This window comes from Falco peregrinus, chromosome 1 (assembly GCF_023634155.1).
Source record: "Falco peregrinus isolate bFalPer1 chromosome 1, bFalPer1.pri, whole genome shotgun sequence".
NCBI lineage: Eukaryota > Metazoa > Chordata > Aves > Falconiformes > Falconidae > Falco > Falco peregrinus.
In genome coordinates, this window is record NC_073721.1 from 17,956,756 (window position 1) to 17,976,575 (window position 19,820).

General features: G+C 36.8%; 1 protein-coding gene across 3 annotated transcripts in view; it reads right to left on the reverse strand.

Moving 5' to 3' along the window:
• CTNNA3 (catenin alpha 3) overlaps nt 1-19,820 on the reverse strand; it is a 500,914-nt gene that overhangs the window by 94,309 nt on the left and 386,785 nt on the right. For all 3 annotated transcript variants that reach the window (XM_005235159.3, XM_027783430.2, XM_027783431.2), the window contains 2 exons: nt 16,428-16,628; nt 1,981-2,132 (listed from right to left, as the gene is read on the reverse strand). In XM_005235159.3, the coding sequence (XP_005235216.1) occupies nt 1,981-2,132; nt 16,428-16,628 (353 nt within the window). The remainder of the gene's footprint in view (nt 1-1,980; nt 2,133-16,427; nt 16,629-19,820) is intronic.

Here is a 19,820-nt window from a genome sequence, read left to right on the forward strand (position 1 = left end):
GGCACCAATAGAAATCCTCATCTTAATACTTCCCATTTAGGTCTTGTGCAGTGACTCGTAATTTTAGATGCACTATGCACTTACATAGTACACATACACTGTATGCTTACTATGCATTATACATATGTACAGTCTCTTGAGATTAAGGTACTTCCCCCTCATGCTTCAAAAAGAAGTATAGGGGAGATACCCTTTTCTTTTTTGAGTGCCTGTCCACACACATACACACACCACAGAGGACTGTAACAAAGTACACTCAGAGCTTCCTGCAGAGTAGTGTCTGTGTCCTCATAGAAACTGACTGAAGCCTTTTTACACTCCTCAGTGTATTTCCCAAAGATTAAAAACTCCATAAAGCGATAGTCAGTCATGATCATCCGGAGTTCAAGCCCAAGAAGGCTGGATGTACAGAAGACTCAGATCTCACTGAGGAACAGATAGGAACAACTGTGTAATCTTAAAAAAAACCAAGAGTCCCCGAGTCACTAAGGGCAAGCAGGATGAACAATGCAGGCATTAAATGAGGCTTATTTTAAAGATTTTGCACATTTGAATTTCTGCTGAAACTGTTTGACTTACATTACACACTGCAATATGTTAACTCACTAATATTTTTCCATATTAGAATGACAGAACCATAATATTGTTTGCGTTGGAAGGGACCTTTAAAGGTCATCTACTCCAACACTCCTGCAATAAGTAGAGACATCTTCAATTAGATCAGATTGCTCAGAGCCCTGTCCAACCTGACCTCAAACATTTCCAGGTATGGGGCATCTACTACGTCCCTGGACAACCTGTTCCAGTGCTTCACCACCCTCACTGTAAAACATTTCCTACTTATACCTACTCTGAATCTGTCCTCTTTTAGTTTAAAACCATCGCACCCCTTGTTCTGTCCAAACAGGCTCTGCTAAAAAGTCTGTCCCTATTTTTCTTAAAAGCCCTCCTTTAAATATTGAAAGGTTGTAATAAGGTCTCCCCAGAGCCTTCTCCAAGCTGAACCCCAACCCTTTCAGCCTGTCTCCGTAAGACAAGTGGTCCAGCCCTGTGATCATTTTTGTGGCCCTCCTGTGGACTGCTCCAACAGGACCTTTCCTGTGTTGAAGGTTCCTGAGTTGGATGCAGGACTCCTGGTGGGGTCTCACCAGAGCAGAGCAGAGGGGCAGAATCACCTCCTTTGACCTGCTGGTCATGCTAGCCTTCAATAGGTTTTTATATTTGAAAGAGAAGAGGAATCTGTTTCTTACTTTTTTCTCAACTGAAAATGAAAATGCAGAAGACAAATTTACATTTGAAAAGTGTATCTCCATTTCTTATTCATGTTTAATTTTATTTAAAAAACAAAATTGCTGAACATAGGGATACAGTAGCTCAGTTGCTATAACATGTGAAATGGGATTTGCTGACTGAAGGTGTTTTGTGAAAATTCTGCATCTGACAAAATTCTGTTTCAAATTTTAAAAATAAGCTGTTTTGAAACATTTCTTGAACTTCAGGAAGAACACTAGGATAAGTACATTGATTGTGACTGTATAAGATTTATAGAAATCAGGCTGTTCAGTCTTCCGCTATGAAGCTGACAAAACTTCAACAAGAGATTATCAGAATCACCTGAATATACTCTACAGTCCACCAAATAAAGTTAAGGTTGAAGAGCTGTAAGCAGATTTGGGTTTGTAGCCGCAAGTTTGTAATGCATGAAATAAATTAAGATCTTTATCAACCAAATATAAATAAACATTTTTGAAGAACAAAACATGTTTTATGTAACACTCTGATCTGGTACTCAACACAATTCTAGCCTTCCAAGTTATAATCACTGGTGTTTCACTGTAATCCAAATTTCCCAGATCAGTTCAACCTGAGTATGACCTATGGGGCATTGTTCACATGCAGAGTTCTACATTTTCCTGAAAACACCCTGATGTCCTGAACTATCTTAGACATGAGTAATAAATGAACAAACAAATAACTTACCCGAATCATCATGACTGAGCATCTGATGTTATGAATTGTATCATACACCTTCTTAGAGATGTCCACAAACTGGTTATCATCAAATGAATGCACTGTGCTCTTGCTTAAACTCTCCAATGCAATATTTACTTGACTAATAAACTCTGGAATCACTATGTGAAAAACAAAACACGAACAAAATTCAGTGAGCATAAAAAGTATAAACCAGGTAATTGTTCTTTCTAGCAAATTGCCTCACATTGACTAAAACTTTATTTTAAAAAGTATTATAGTAATAACATGGTTAGTTTTAATTGGGAACACATTTGTAATTTTTATCATGGTGATAAAAATACACTTGCTGGGCATGTAGGCTGAGGATGGTTATAAAGTGCAACAACGAAAAAGAAAGTTTTAAAATGGGAGTTGGGGAAGCAGCTGTAAACCCTTGCCAGTGATTCCAATAGTAATTTTAGCCAAAGAATCAGGATGAATAATGTAGCTCAAAGCTGGAACTAGTATTCCACAAAGTCCTACTGTGTCAGAATCTGCTTTCAGTCTGAACGGAGACAAAACTACCAAAAGATTGATGCTTATTCTTTAAATTAAAAAGTCCCACAACTGTAACCTGGAATTACTGAGACAGTTTACCTTGTATGATTGAATTAAATAAATTGTAAATTTTGAGTCAGTTTGATATTATCCTGTGTGCTTCACCCAGAATGTCCTGGGAATTTTCTTCTGGTACTCCATGGCCTTATTTTGCGTCATGACCTGGTACCACCATATCTCCCTTGATCCTTCACATCAATTCGAAGCGAAGGAAACCCAACCCACGAATCCACCACACACAGAAGGACCTCAAAAAGTACAGACTAAACTAATTTGCAACAACTCATTTCCTATCACTTGTAGACTGAAGACAGAAAACAGGTAAAGGGATAGAACTAAACTTCTGTAATATTCAATATGAATAACATACACCTTGTGGAAAAGAAGCTTTTCTCATGCAATGTGTTGGTTTCAAATACAAGTAGAGTATGTGTTCCATCTTTTCCTCCACAACTGCTCACTGTGTAATTCATGAATTCTCACCACAGGAAAGCACCACTACCTATAACTTAAGTACGAATCATTTCAGGCAAAATTTTGAAGTATATAATAATTTTTTACACAAAACTTCAGCTGAAGTCAACAGCACTTCTGAATTAGAAAACCTGGTAACATATAATTGAAATATTAGGAAAGATGCTACAATAATGCTTTAATACCTAGCTTTACTTGGAGAAACAAACATAACCCTCGGAAACATTTAAATTCACTGCTAAATTACCATTAACTTCACTGCATTTGAGCTCAGCTGTTTCTAGAGTGGAGAACAGTTACTTATGTGTCAGTTCTCAGAAATAAAAAAAAAATCAGTTAATTCAGTGGTGGTTGAAGGTTCATTTTCTTCTGTAAAAGAGGCCTCCAGAAGTGTGAGACAAGTAGATGCCATTTAATTTGAAAAATGGGATATCTGAAATCCTTTCTTCCGTCTTCAGATTATCACTTGAATTACCTTGCCTTCTGAAAGGTCAGTGGGAAGAACAGATTTCTTAAATTATATGGAAAAAAGACAAGACACATTTTTCATTAGCAACCAAACGGAATAATTAGGGAGAACAAGTGCCTATTTATTCAGTGCTTTTTGAAAAAAAAAAAAAAAATACTCATCATGTGAGGTAATTCACAATTTCTTCTCTGTATGCCTTTTCATTTTCTTCGATGCTCATCAGCATAGCTTAAGTCTTATCGTGCTTGTCTAGTTTTGTCTAGCACTGAGAAAGCCACACAGTAAAAGGAATACATGCTTGAACTCTGCCCTCCTGAGGATGCTTTTTCATGCTTCATCCTGGAATTGTATACCATGTTAGACTGAACTAATCTCAAATTAATTAATGCAAATTAAAGATTTACTTTAAGGATGTCCTTCATCTTTCAGCAACAAGTTCAGATGAGTCCTCTTGTGGTAGCATAGGCAGAGAGTTGTGGCAAGTGGGGTGTATCTCAAGTATTTTATTATCCCCCATAATCTGATCACCTATCATGAAAGTCAGTGTGATGGGTATAGACAGTTTGCTTTCAGAGGATTTAAGTAGTATTTGAGTTGCAGGAATTCAGCTAAAGTGAGGCCTAAACCAAGTGTGGTAGAAGATTAAAACTACAACTACCACTTCACTGCATGGTAATACTAGAGTAAATAAGAAATCTAGTTAAACTGCACAGTATTTATGCAGTACTACTTTATTTAATTTCGCTGTCTGAGAACAAAGAATAGTTTGTGCTCTTTGTGATTTAAAAATAAGCATTTGCAAATTTCTTCTGGAGTGGCATCTAAGAATTTCAGGTAGTAAGAACAGTATATTCTGGTAACCCAATTTTACTGCAAACCATTATGTCAATTCTTAATGTCATTTCAATTCAAAATGGTATACAAAGAATTAATACAAACATCAAATAAAAACCATCTAAGCTAAGGCCACTGTGTTGGCCAGGGCATAACATCTGGAATGCAAGGGCTTCTTCTGGAAGAAGCTTGAGTTACACCACCCAAGGCATGCAATTTAGAACGGAATAAACTGTTTCATGACTGATGGAGACATCTTCATTAGATGTGTTTAAAAATACATTTAAATAAGAATATAATTACTGCAAAGGAATATTATTCTGTATTCACTGAAAAAGACTGAACTGAGTAACATGAACAGCTTTTTGAAATTCCAGTTGTTTATGATTGTGCTACAAATCCACATAATACTATCCTAATATGAACATCAAGCTGTTTCTGAATTTGATTTCACTATGGTACAGACACTTAATTTCAAGCCTATACTTTTGTGATACACTGTTAAATTGGTGAAATTTAATTAGAATACTGTATCAGATGACTTGCCAAGACATACACACACACATATATATATATATATATGTATATATGAAAAGAGTACCAGAGCTTTGTGACTGTGTGTGTTTGATACACCCCTTCTACTTCAAACAGAAGTACAAGGGATATGCGTTCAAATTACCAGGTTTTGGTTACAAATTTACAGGCTATATGCAGGGAAAGGGATTAACTTGGTTTTTTTACTTCTAACACATGAAACAGCTCATGTTCCTCTGCCAATCTCAATCCTAGGAAAATATATGAGAGAAAAGATCTCTGAATCACCCACTGTGCCCATTCCCCCTTGACTATTTAGAGCATAAAGAACTATAGATTGTCTTTCTGGGATTTGGTATTTCATGCTAAGGTTTTTGCATACTGAAAGTGTAGTACAATATGAAGTAGCCAAGGCAGAAGCCTGTTGTGTGTAAAAGAAGTTGCATACTAAATGCAAAATATAATTAGTATTTCCTTTTCTTAAACCCAGACATATACATACTAGAATAGTGAAACCAGAAAGAGTTTATAAGCATTTTGCAACACTGTAAGCACCTGAAAAGTTGTAAGACTACTAGCATAACCAACAAGCATCTAGTACCACAGCTAAGCATATATATAAATATATATTAATTGCCTAGAAAATTATGTTTATATATAAATACATATATATTTATTTATAATATATGCATATGTTTACACATATATTTATACATAATCTATGCTGAATATACGACAGCAGTTTTTTGGTATTACAACTTTACAGACAACAAACCTAAGATTGTTAAGAGTTAACTGTCCTGAATATGAGAAATGATTGATAATGAGTGAGACCTAATTATCAGCAGTGTATATTATTAATGAATGGCAATCCCGTAAACTGCTGCTTTTAAGTTTAGAGAAGGCCCTAATTTATCCCTCTTTTAAACACATCCATGACAGTGACTCAACTCCCTACCTGGGAACCACACAGATATTTTCATTTGTTCCATGACAATTTAAATAAATGCAAAGTCACTGTTACTCTATAAGCAGACTCGATGAGTACGGGTACGGGTGATTGCTTATGACTTTGGAATCTGTGAGCCTCTGGACTTTTCCCTACTGAAGCTCTCTCTCCACAGTCCTTGCACAGCCTGGCAAATGCATTTAACAATGCAGCTGGGAATTAAGGCAGTACCTGCAATTAAATACCACAGTTCAAGACTTCAGTGGTGACTTAAAGGGACCTTTTTCCTCTCACTGCACAAATGTCCAGCAGAAAACACAGAGAGACGTGGGTTTGATTTTGACAGGGTAGAGGTATTTCCCTGTATGAGGTATTAGAGGCAGGTCACACCTTCCCAAAGAGCAGAAAGATACTTTGAGATCATATAAATAGTCCACATTTTTTAAAGCTCTATACCTACTACATTTTGCTGCCACACTCAAGGACAGACTGCCCATGAGATCTCAGATGAGAAAGACACTTCCCTCTAATTCATCCTGGTGAAGAATTTCAGATATTTTTTTTTTTATTTTTTTCTTTTGCATTTCTTAGCAGACTGTGGACCATGTGGGCCTGTCTTACCTCATCATTTCCCTGCTACTGCAGGGCCTTTATGTGCTGTGGAAACATCCACTCCTGCTGAACTAAGTTCAGGAGAAACAGAGCAGAACACCATGGCCACCTTTAGCCTAACTGAAGTCACTGGGCTTCATTTAAGAGGCACCTTCACTAAACAGAATGTCTTGTGATACAGGTAAGCTAAGACTAGTAAATACTCTAAGCCTGTATCCAATGAAGAAAAGCACAATTACTCTTCGCAAGTTAATTTCATGGGGCACACAGAGGCTTCAGTTTACCTTCAGTACAGCTGCAGGCTACCCCCACAAACTTCCACATGCATATCCTCACTTCAAAACTACTGATCATACAGAGCAACATGTTAACAAGGTTCAATGCACTGAAGCAGTTGAAGACTTCGATATTTGGCTGCCAAACTACTTTTGAGGTGGTTCAGTGTTCCAGTCCAACTTGCCACCAGGCTAGATAGTTGACATGCTAGTACTGGTACAAGGAACATGGTAGGCAAAGGCAGACGGGGCAGCCAGGCACCACTGCTGTCAAGAAAAGATGCATTTGGATCTGTTTAAAATTACTCTGAATTGCAGCCTGTATTTCCATTACTAGAATTTGCTACCACAGACTTCTAATGAAATTCCTCTTCACTGGCTTTGTTATATCCAAGGCCAAAGTTCTGCCAGCAAGAACAAGAAGCCAACTAACACATCACACAATTTCTAAAGGCTGCTGAACAAACACTCCTGAATTGGGATTGTTCAAATGTACTGAATAGACACAGGAAACACCACACAAAACGTTAAGAGGAAATGGAGGTCTTCCTATGGGGCAGTTCCTTCATCATATGTTAAGAGAGACTATCTGAACAGAGAACAGCCTTTCAGTAATGTAGGTGAGGAAGAGAAATCCTACCTCAAGAGAGCTGAATAAAAACATCAACAAAAAAAATATCTCTTAAACTTGGTTGTTTCTCGTGAATAAGCACTATGCTATATCCTGCTTAAGCTAGAGAACGGTGTTTATCAGCAAAAAACCTGAACCACTCCGATTTCTGTGAGTATTACTACATGCTGGGTTTTGTTAACTTTATGTTTAGTACAATAATTCCTATGAAATCTGAAGTAAAATGAATATGCTTAACAAAGTATATAAAGAGATATTTTGGGGTAAATAAGACTATTTTAGCGTTCAAAAAAGACTGGCCTTTGAAAAGGTCATTTAGAAGATATTTAAAGTCATTTAAGAGCACTCAGAAAGAATTACCTCTTTTGAACTAAAATAGAAATCTTATTAAGGCTGATCTGGAGAGAAGTACTGAAAAGACAACAAAATTCACTTCATGCAATTAATTTCACAACTGTATTAAGAATCTACCTATTTGGGAAACTGACACGCTGGAACATGGAACGTATTCTTATTCCATGTGCAATACAATCCCAGTTTTGGCTAAGGTTTTATACATTAACATTGCCATGACTAAAGAGTGGGCTTCCTCACATACTCATGAATGCTGAGACTACCTGCAGGCTGACAAGTCTGCTTATTCCACGTTTATTGTTACATCCCAGAAACCACTTGTAAGCATTACCCTGGCCTATGCCCTAAGCTTGTAACTCTTAGTACACCTTCTCCTTTCCTTGATGATAATTCATCAAGATAGGAGGATAATACTGGGCATCTTCAGAAGATGCCCAAAGCATTCAGGCTTCATCCAACAAAAAAGGAATTCCAGAAAACAATCTGCTGCTGGGGGTATGGTGAATTTGTTTGTAAATGTACATACTGTAACATTATCAGACACGTTCCATATAAACATTGTGTCTGTAAGCACAATGATTTTTTTTTAAAAAGAAAAAAACCTGCAAAATTATTTTTTCACTTATCTGATAGATTACAATTTTTGAGTCTTTGAAGACTGGCTTAATTTATTTTCTAGAGTATGACTGTAACACTTTCTCTACCATTTTAAACTCCACCTCTGCAACTTTCTATTCAACTGCATCACTGCTGTTATGTACACACATGCATACTCTCATATCTACATAAGGAAAAAAAGGAAAAAATGTGAAGGATATTACAATCTCTTTGTCTTACTGCTTGCAACTGAACAAACAGGAAAATCAAACCTGTTCTAAATCAGTGGGAAGAGAATTAGCAGTCCACAAGAATGAAGGATAATCCAGAGGGATGTTAAGATGTTTCTAGCACTTGACTCTATTATCAAACAATACTGGTGCAGTAACAGGCTACTCTCACTGATTTTTTTGCTAATTTTATGTCAGGATACACAAGGCACTCTTATTTTTAATACTTGGTATCTGATTTCATTTCCAATTAAAAACTTACAGTAGGTGGGATGTGGAAAGTTACTGTTTTCATTTGGAGGATAAAGAAGATGGTTAATTTAATTTAAGCATGTAGAAGTGCTGGGGAAAGCTAGCTAGAACAGTAAAATCAACAGCACCACTGCCTCTGTAACCGTCTCACAAGAAGATGTAGGCTCCTATTTGATTGCTGCTTGGCCTCCACCTGCCCAGGTTAAACAAATCCTCAGTGTCTCCCTCTCCTCACAGGTCACCTGCTCCAGACCCTGGCCATCCTAAAAGCCTCTTTTTTCCAGAAACCTTTTCCCTAGCATTTCTGAATTTAGCAAAGCCTATTTTGGAAAGTGTACAGTGAGTATCTTCCTGTTTCCAAAAGGCACATTCTCCGATTTTTCCCACCTTCCTTTTTGCATTTTTGTTATAATCAATACATCATCTTTCTTCCACGTTTGGCATACTACCATTAAGTATTATTTTCTGAAATCTAGCTTCCCCTTCCTAAAAAACAAGTATATCAAAACCAAGGCCCCCAGGAAATCTAAGACCAATGAAAACAGGTCTATTACTTGCAGTCATCTTGTAGAATAGATCACTAAACACTTCTGACTGCAAACCTGAGAATCAGTTTCAGGAAATTATTTTAAGCCTCCCTCAACACCAAGAATAAAGTTACTGGGAAAACACTAATAGTCTGACACAAGGAATGCAAACTGGCAGCTTCAGGTCAGGAAAGAAGTTATGAAATTGCTCAAAATAAAAAAAACATAAAACAAAACGAGCTGTTGAAATATCTATGGCTTCTCCCAAATGTTTTTGTTGATCAGGAGGGGCATCAACTGTCTACTGCCTAACCTAGCTGTCAAGTTCTGAGTATTCCATGAGAGAAGCATGGCTGCTGCTTTATATTGCTTTGGAAGGGTGAAGGTTTCTGCAATGAATTTTTTATACAATGCCCAAGGTACACACCTTCTAATCTGCTGACTGAAGTCATCCACCTTTTAATTTTTAATTCCTGACAGTAATCATAAAGGAGCATGAGTGACAGATGGTTGTATATCCCTGCATGAAACTCTATGATGAATGCCCTAAAATTGATGGATGTATTACTTACTTTTTGTTGGCTATCTATTGAATTACTCCAAAACTACTCTAGCTGAAGTTGTTTAATAGCACTGGGTAAACCCAGGAGATGGTCTGGTGTTCTCATCAACTGTGAGTCAAAACAAAGTCAACAGAAAACAAAATGTTTCAGAGATGACTTTGTACAGAGCTGGTAGCGGTGACACTCTGGTAGAAAACAGAACCTGGTCCCCAGCACTTAAGGAGAAGCTCTGTTTACAGAAATATCTATTCAGCATATAATGCATTCAATGCCACTTCTCCAAATACTGCCATGAATGTTAATGCTGAGAGACTTACTGAGATCCAAGGTGAAATGACCACAAGCATATAATTTCAGCAAGACTCAATTTTACTATGTTAACAGATTTATAATCCATACATACATACACATGCATACATAAATCCTACTGAATTATGCATATGCTCCCCCATCAAGATCTGCTGTATCACTTCCAAATATTAACAGTTCATAGTTACTAAGGAGGGAACCACAAAAAGCTGAGGGCATGTTTGCCAGAAAGGACTCTGGGTGAGACACTATGAAAATCTTAAGCAGAACAGACTTTGGAATGGTTAGCTATATATACTTGGAAACAGTATTGGGAGGAGACCACATAATTTTATTATTAGGATACAGTATGCTATTACAATTACAAATTCTTATAAAATATTTTTAAAAGTATCCCATGCAAAAATTAAAACTGCATAAGGTGCTTTTTGTAAATTCAGGTTAGAAAACAACAACAAATGATAGCTCTGAAGAATTTAAGAGTGATCCAAAGCTGAAAAACAAGAAGTTACCACAATTTTTCAGCTCTAAGCAAATCCTTAATGAGACTGGATTCATGGTGAAGTCTTAAAAAAACCCAGTCCTCATAGACTATGGAATATAGAATTAACTCTTAAGCACTAATGATTTGTGAAATACAGTTACTACTCAGTCCACTGTCCTGCTTAGGAGGCAGATCATGCTCTGACACATATATGTTAAAAAATCGAATAGCTAGAAGAATTCAAAACATTTTCCTCTGTAGGCATGTCGGACCAGCTGGTTCCAGGAAGCATCAGAAAAAGCCAAAGTTACTAGGTTAAGAATTAAAATGTCCTTATTACAAATTTCTAAAATAGACAAAAAACTTCAACTGCTGTAAGGCAGATATCAGCTCCGATGCACAACACCATTCTAAGAAGACAACTGGATAAAAAGGATTCTTTGAATGCTGAATGGCAAAGGAAATAATTGTTAGTCTCTGAGACAGAAAGTTAATCATGACAAACGCAAGAGGCACAGCATGCTTACTGTGACTCCCAAAAGAATGCAAAGTAACAAAAGTATCTCAGTTTGTAGGTGCAAGACCACAAGAAAAACATTATGACAACAGTAATGGAAAAACACTGCCAGAGAGGCTCTAGGAAATACATTAAAAATGACCCAAAAGGTTACAGGGCTGGAAGTGAATGGCAGACTACAGAATTGCAAATGAAGGGTCCTTAACATTACAGAGGTTAAGGCACTTAGGACCCTGTGCAAGAAAGTCACAGCGGAAATGAAGGCAATGGTTTTGATATGGGCACACAGATAAAAACTATCCAAGTTAGAGAGTCTACTTCAGTTACAAATACCTAGTACAAAGAACAGTAGGTCCCTGATCTTGTTACCAGCTTAAGGAAGGGCTGTCGTTATGAATGCACTCCCCCAGACAAGACCCAGACTGTGGTCTAAGATCTAAAAGAGAAAAATATATTCAAAGGAATAGGTAAAGGATATATACACACTGGAAAGTCAGGAGCAATTTCTTAAAGTTGCCTCGTGAGGAAAAGCAGTGAAGATTCATCACAAAGTGTCAGGTATGATAAATACAGAAAGGCAATTCTACTGAAAAAAAAACAAAAAACAAAAAACAAAAAACAAATCTCCCAAAAAAAACCAAAGCCACCTTTTACTGAACAAAGCCTGTGGGAACAGTGATTGAAGAGGAGTTTCTTCTCAGTACCTCAGATGATCACTAAGTGGAATAGCATTTTAACGCAAGCAAATGTGTTAACTCCCACACAGTATTTATAATCAACATGGACATTACTGTTATTAACAGTGATGAAAAGCTTTTTTTGAGCTGCAGGAAATGAAAAAAAAGAAATGGCAAAAAGAAATGGCATTTTGTTTGGGGTAATTTTTTGATTATCTGGAACACAAAAAAATTGAAGCTACTTCTATTTTTCAGAACATTCTTCACAAGTGAAGCAAATCTCACAGTTTTTAAAGCAAACATTTTTAACACAGTTTCACAGAAGGATTAGAACAGAGCCTTACAGAAAAAAAAGCTAGGTGCAGACTAACCAAATGGAGGTTATTACCTCTGTAATCAAGTAACTGTCACAAGAACCAAGGGTTATTACTTAAGTTATAGTCTTGCAATCATCATGTAATTATAGACAAAAATTATTTTAGGCAAAGTCATGCAAACAACCTCGGCATTTTTCCTAGTTAATGGTTTCTCCCCTCTTAACTCTTAGAATAATTCTCCAATGAAGAGTTTCTTACAAGCTGTTCCTTGTCTGAGCTGTACACCAATGTCACAAGTTTACCAATCCCATAAGCTTGCATACTCAAGCCTTGCTCCAGTTTACCTATCAAATGTTTTGGGTTTCCTTTTTTTAAAAAAATATTTTACAGTGAAAAGACTGAGTCTTCTTTTGCAGTCTTTTGACTTCACAAGCAAGTGTAAAAACCTCTGAATAATAAACAGACTCAAATAGCAAGTATTATCTTTAAATCTCATTCTGAGGGTGATGAATGAGCATTTAAAGGTATTTTTTTCACTGAAAATACCTGTCTTTTTAAATTACTGAAAACCTTTGATTTTGCACACAACACAGAATTAGTGAGATTCATCCACCTCATTTTACGTATTCCCAAATATATTACCTAGAATAAAGTTGGTCATCTTGATATCTTTTATACTACAAGAGGAGGTAAGGAGCTTCAACAGCTGATTTATCCTACCTCATCTGAAGATGTATCTTAGGAAGAGTCAATGAAGTCTCTGAAGGTGCTCCTCTCTTCCCTTTTTGGCTTAGATGGCATGCCAAAAGAGGATAAAATAAGCACCAAATGTCAGGAGTGGGCAGGGGAAAAGAGATCGCAAAGCCTTATGAAATTGCCTTCATGGCAGGTGTCTTTTGAGTAAGAATGTAACATTCTTGAACTGGAAAAAACAGACAATCCCTACTGCAAAAGACTCTGCAGACAAAGGATACTGTCAGTCATCTCACATAAGCTGTTGAGACAAGACTGCAAACTGTATTTGAAAAAGGCAAGTGAAGCATCTAGGAAAATACAAAGTCATTAGCTTGTGCACATAAGCATGGAAGAAACGGAAAAGCTAAATAAAAAGCAGAAGACAGACGGAAGCTCCTATCAAATACCACTACTCTCTTTTATTGCTAAGATAAATTACCTTTTCCCAGAGAAAAGCTATGCAGTAGATTTAATCCACCCTGCAGAAACATTTAATAAAGCACCGTACAGGAAAGCTCTGTTTCAGGTGGAGTAGATCAGTATTAGTATGGAGGCTATACAACTGATCATACTGAAAGGGCTATAAAGTGAGAGAAGAATCTGGAAGCTGGCCAAAACAAGTCCTGAGACCAATAAATAAATAAATAAATAAATAAATAAATAAGTCAGTGACACTGGCAAACAGTATGATGTTAAAACATTCTGCCAATACAGAAGACAGCTAGGTCAGGAAGAATAGCATGACTTTTAGGATAACATCGCAGGAAAGGGCTTTAAAAAAAAAAAAAAGGTAACTGAAACTTGTGAAGGTTTTAAAGAAAATCACTGAACACAAACCCAATCTCTCCAGAAGAGGCTTAAAAGTTTAAGGTGTTTGCCCCTCTGGGGCCAAACTGGTTTTAATCCAGGTGGAGGCAGAAGAGTTTGTACATTTAGTTCTTGTGTCAGTGTGAACAACTGGCCATGCATAAATGCTAGAAATTTGAGGAAAATATTTAATTATGATTAATAGGTCTACACAGCTCTCAAGCTCAAGGAGATAATGGGGCCACAAATTGTCCTTGGTATTCCCTATATCTAATAATTATGATTATGTGTGCTGGTTTTGGCTTGGGTCATATTCCTGCTCAGCAACAGAACTAGGGGGAAAGTAGGCCAGGGGGCCACCGCGAAGGGTCTGGCTGGGCATCAACCAGTGCAAGGATCTGGGTGCACTTGGTGGGTAATGCAGAAGGATGGGGAAGTCCAATGTGTATCTCAAGGTGATTTACTCCTGGGTGAAAACAATCCATGATTTGAGTTGCATGTTACAGGAATTACCATAGCAGGAACCCCTTCTTGCTAGCCAGGCCAAGAACAAGGGGGGAACTTCATTACAATGTTAAATCCTATCACCTGGCCCAAAAGGACCAGGGGTGGAGACTGTAATGGATATACCTTTAGATTGTTGTAACCCATGACTTGAGTTGCATGTTACAGGAATCACTATAGAAGGAACCACCTGAACCAATGGAGGACAAGCCTTACAAGAAGCAGTGCAAGTGCAGCAGAGTGCCAACCTGAGCTGCCTTTGGTGCCCAACAGCTCCACACAACACACCACCTCTCCTGTCCTCAGTGACCAGCATAACAGATGAAGCCCAAACTCATGGATTAAATTAACTCAACTGACATTTTGTGGACCTTTTACATACATGTCAGAGGGGTGCTCCATAGACTAAGGGACAATTTGTGTATTGTATCAAAGGATGGGGGGTGGGGCTGGCATAAAGGATGCACTTCACTGTCCTAGGTCACTCATGTAAGCTAACTTAGGAGCTAACAGCAGCATAAATACACAGTTCTCTCAGAAGTGTTACTCTGCCATCAGCTGGCTCCTGAAAGATGCAGCGGTGATAGAATGTTTTGGGTTACACCTGAAGGCTGCAGCCTACCTGCATTTTCCCCAAGCTGAAATAGTTAAAAGAAAAAAAAAGAAAACCATCAAGCAATCAAAAAACCTCCCTATTTGGTTCATCGCAGATCGTATAAATACAGAATCAGAAGTATATGTTTCTTTTTTCCACTCCTACTGAACACTGTTAAGATAGTGGATTCTTAGGTTTGAAGTACTACAAAGACATTTGAGAAGACACCATGCTTGATGACCTTTGACAAAGGCAAACACTCCAAGCAAAACCCGTTTTATGTCTTCCAGTCTTTTGCAGACAGACAGATTTAGGCACATTATATATTACTGTCAAAGCAAGACAACAGAACAGAAATCAGTGTCAACTTAAAATGTGTTTAAACACTACCAGTTTCAAGAAAGAAAGGCTCAGCTTTTACATGGGAATCAAAACTGTGCCTTCCTATAATTGCCGATTCCCTTGGTATTTGTCACAGAACTTTCAGAAGTTATGAAAAAAAGAATGTCATGTAGAAAGTTTTCTCAGATTTTCTCATCAAAATGTCAGAAAAGAATATAAAAACAAGGAAGTCTATTTCAAACCCTTCTCACTATTCTGTCCCTTTTGCCACTTCATTGCAATGTCAGTTCACTCTTGTTCACATGAGGACTGTTCTGTCCTGGACATATTTGAACTGATTAAGAAAGAGCTCAAATAAAAACCCTGTCTCTTCTTGCAGCAAAATAAAGTAAATGTCAGTCAAATGTAAGATACCAGGAATTTGTTTAGACTAACAGAGCTAGGATTTAGACTTCTGAGTTCATGAAGCTAAATCCTATATTCCAGAGATATACAGACTTGCCAGAAAAATTAGCAGCAATTTTTTAACTGCCAAACTATTTAGATTTGCAACCACTGAAAATATGGAAGTCCTGGGAGCTCAGCAGATAATTAAGTATACACTATGAAAGGCCAGCAATTCATTTATATAAACAACAACTGTTGTAAACAACAGAAAACATTTCTAGAACAGTGCAGTTACACCCCTGAACTATTCTCTACAGGGATATTCCAATATAGGATACCCTTTTTTTGAGTATTATGAAAAAGTAAATGGATACTAATAACCATTTGAGGAAGTTCCAAATGTGCTTAGCAAATCTGAAGATATTTGGGGATATTTAACCACTGCTCTGCAGTCCTTAAAGTGGTAGCACACACAAATTATGAATCTTCTTCTCTTTCTCTCAAGTTTGCCTTTCAGCTCCTTAAAACAGGTGTCGTAAGACCAGTACAACAAAGTGGAAAGCTTCTGCCTCATCAGTTACAAGTCTCCAAACATTCTTACTTACATTTATTTAAGAACTCCAGTAAAAGTGCTCCATAACTTAAAAAACCTTACATAAATAATGTAGTTCAAATAAAAAATTTAAAATTAGTTTTTAACTGCATGGTATTATAATAATTGGATAGCATGCTGAAAGGAGATTAGAGACCATACAGTGAATCATTAGTGCATAACTAGTGCATTAGATCACAGAATCACAGGATTCACTTTACATGTGACATATAAAGGAAAGTTTATGCCACTAAAGAGACCGAGGTCATAGCTTAAAAATCAGACTTACCATTCTTGGTCAAATACTGAACGTTTGTCATCACTCCTTCAGTGTAAGCCCCTGGTTCATAGTTGTCCATCTCACCCGAAACAATATGAGCTACTCTTGAAGCACGCGCTCGGATTGCACCTGCTGCACGATCTAAATTGTCCACATTTTGCTCTCTCAGTGCAATGATACACTTGTTTACATCCTCAAGAATATGGCTTTCTGCAAATAAAACAGCATTTCTTTTAAGATAGCACCTCTTACACAATGAGACACATATTAGACACAAGTTTATTGCATTTTTTTCTTCCCCGGCTGAAATGAAAGCCAACACAGGCTTGGATAAAAAAACTTATAATATTAAATCTACACTGAATTTCCCTTGGAATTCTTAAAACAATTTATTAATTCCTACAATTCAAAGGTACAGTAATACTCTCCTACAAGCAACAGCAACAATAAAATACTGAGTCAGAAAGTGTTTGAAAAATACGAAAACCATAAAACATTACATACACAGTAAATATTTGCAGAATGAAGGAAAATTTCAAGGACTAAAGCTGTTACTTATTGTTGAAAACTTCTAAAGCCTCTGTGACAAAAGGTTCCATAGTGAGATGAATCTCCATCGACAAACAACTGTCCCAACAGCAAACTTCTTTTACATCAATGTGTTGGGACACTGATGCCAAATCAAACTCTTACATGAACAGAAAGAACAGTATTTTTCCCTGTTACCAAAATTACACTACTACTTATTAAATTACTGCAATACGTGTCATTATTACAAAATGTGTATTGATTCTATATTTTCCATATGATTTACATTTCTTATTTATAGTAATATATTTACTATTTTACTATATACTATTGATTTATATGCTACTGGTGACATTCAAATAAATTATGTGCAAATATCTATCCCTATAAACATACTTATAGTATCACTTACCAATATATTAATATGATTGTGCACCACTAAGTGCTACTGCTACATTATTTCACTGTGCCTCCTTGCCACACGATACTTTTCCCCCTTCAGCTATCTCTGTCACTGTCTAATGACAGGATTTCTCTTTTCTATTATCAAGCTTTCATTCCTACAATATTCTTTTCCTTATTAAAGTTTTCCTCTTCAGAATTCATGGCCACATCACAAATTCAAAGCCACATTGAGGAAATGAAGACATTTTTGTTTGTCTCATCTTTTCTACAGTATGGCAACTGGTTTATTGTCAACTATACTTAAATGATTTTCCACAACATATCCAAACCATATCCATTTTTACTTTACTAATTAAAACATATACACATTATTACTACCTTCTGCCTGTCCAAACACAGATATGTTCATGTTTTTACATAAAACACAACAGGAAGTTTGGGAACAGGCAGACACATACTGTTAATCTATATGAAACACAACTTCTCGAAGTCAAAAAGTCTCTTAGACACCAGTTCTTGGATGAGACATTAAATGGGTTAAATATGATCCTCCTAGTAAAAAGGTTTAAGAAAAAAATAAACAGGCACAAAACCATCCCATTACTAAAGGGCTAAAAGATGTAATAAAAAAGGGCTATTCTTCCACAGCACTATTTAAAAAAAAAAAACAAACACACACACCACAACAGTATATATCACAGTAATTGCTACCCTTCTGACTACAGACAATATTTAACATTGAGAGGGCTTCTTCAATATTTGATAAAGACAAAGATACACCTGGGAGCTGAAGAAGTGTATGTTGTATGGTTAACCAAAGAGGTACTCAGGGGTGTGTTTGCTAAGGCTGGAGCTGAAAGAAGCTGACTCTGTCTTCCATACAGATCAAACATGTTTGTATCTGGCAGTCACCTCCAATGCAGGTACAACTGCAAAGTTGCCTTTGCTGTTTCCTCTTTGACAGACATATTATTTTTAAATGGCAGTAGTTGCCCTATGCTGAGACAAACTGAGCTACCTGACACACTTCCATACTAAAAAAGCACCAAACATTCAGTACAGAAGAGACACTTATCTTGAACCTGTCTTTGCTATTTCACTCAGCTATATGTGATATGATAATCTCACTGAATGGATCCGATGACGTAGGTGTCTATGCCAGAAAAGAGAAATTATTAATAACACACACAAATACAACAGAGGCATGGCACACGAGCATTTCCAAGTCACCCATGCAAAACAGGAACAATTAAAAAAGAACAAAGACTTAGCCAGAGGAATGCACAAGGAGAAAATGGTTGCTTAAGGATGATGGAAGAAACTTCTGGGTTGCTAAAAAAGAATAACTGTAGAATTATTCTTCTAAAATAAATTATTACCCTCCTGTCTTTCTGAATATCCACCTTCTCCCAATTTGTCAAATGGCAATAGTAAAGCATTATTTGTTTTTAAGAAACTATTTTTTGATACTCAAATACATAGTAATGGAAAAAAGAACATTGGCAGGAAGGGTGGAGACAAAGGAAGAAATACTGATACTAAAGTAAGACTAGTCATAAAACGAAAGGTAACAGACCTGAGTAAGAATTCAGAGCAAGCTAGAAGACAGTAGTGGCAAAAGTTACAGAGAGAGCAGGTAAGTGGTATATTAGTATTCCCATCTATACCACCAATACTGAAAGGTATATTCAATTTTTTCAGGCAAAGTAATGTAAATATAAAATTTAGGTTCTGGTATAGAGGGTAATAACATAAAATACAATTTAAAAAGAGAATATGTTTATGGCTTTAAAGCTTAAATGTTTCTTAAAAGCTTCCATATTAGTTTTGGTATTAAATTTCCTTTCACACACAGACCTTTTAAAATCTGCTTTGTCTCTCAGAGAATGTAATACAAGAACATTAGAAATGCAAGGTGTGAAGGCAACAGATTTGCTCTGTCTTCAGAAGCAACACTGTGAAACTTCTATTGCACTAAGCCATGAAATAATTCAGAATTTACATGTTTCTTGTTAACTCACATGATTGCCATTCGGTAAGTCAGTATTAAATTACATTTTATGTTATACAATGAATTGGACGACCATGGTAACTCAGGCAGAGCAAGCACACCATTAGGTAATCCTGAATTACTAGCTGTGTCTGGCATGAGTATCTTGGGATTTTACCTATGCAAAATTATGAATTCTGGTTCAGTTTATGAAACAGCTACATCACACAATTCGTCTGTGAATATGGGATGTCCATATCCTTTCAGGTACGTGTCACCAATCTCCAAGGTCAGCAGAAAAATGAAATTTTAATAATGGTGACTGTTGGCACTGTTTGTTCAGTCTGTGCATATTCTGTTATGACACCCATGGACTACCACCTACATGGAAGTAGGACAATGAGAGTACTGGCAACTGTTTCAGTTCCCCCCATGCCAAACACAACACATGAAACTGTGAAAGAATGCAGGAAACAAAA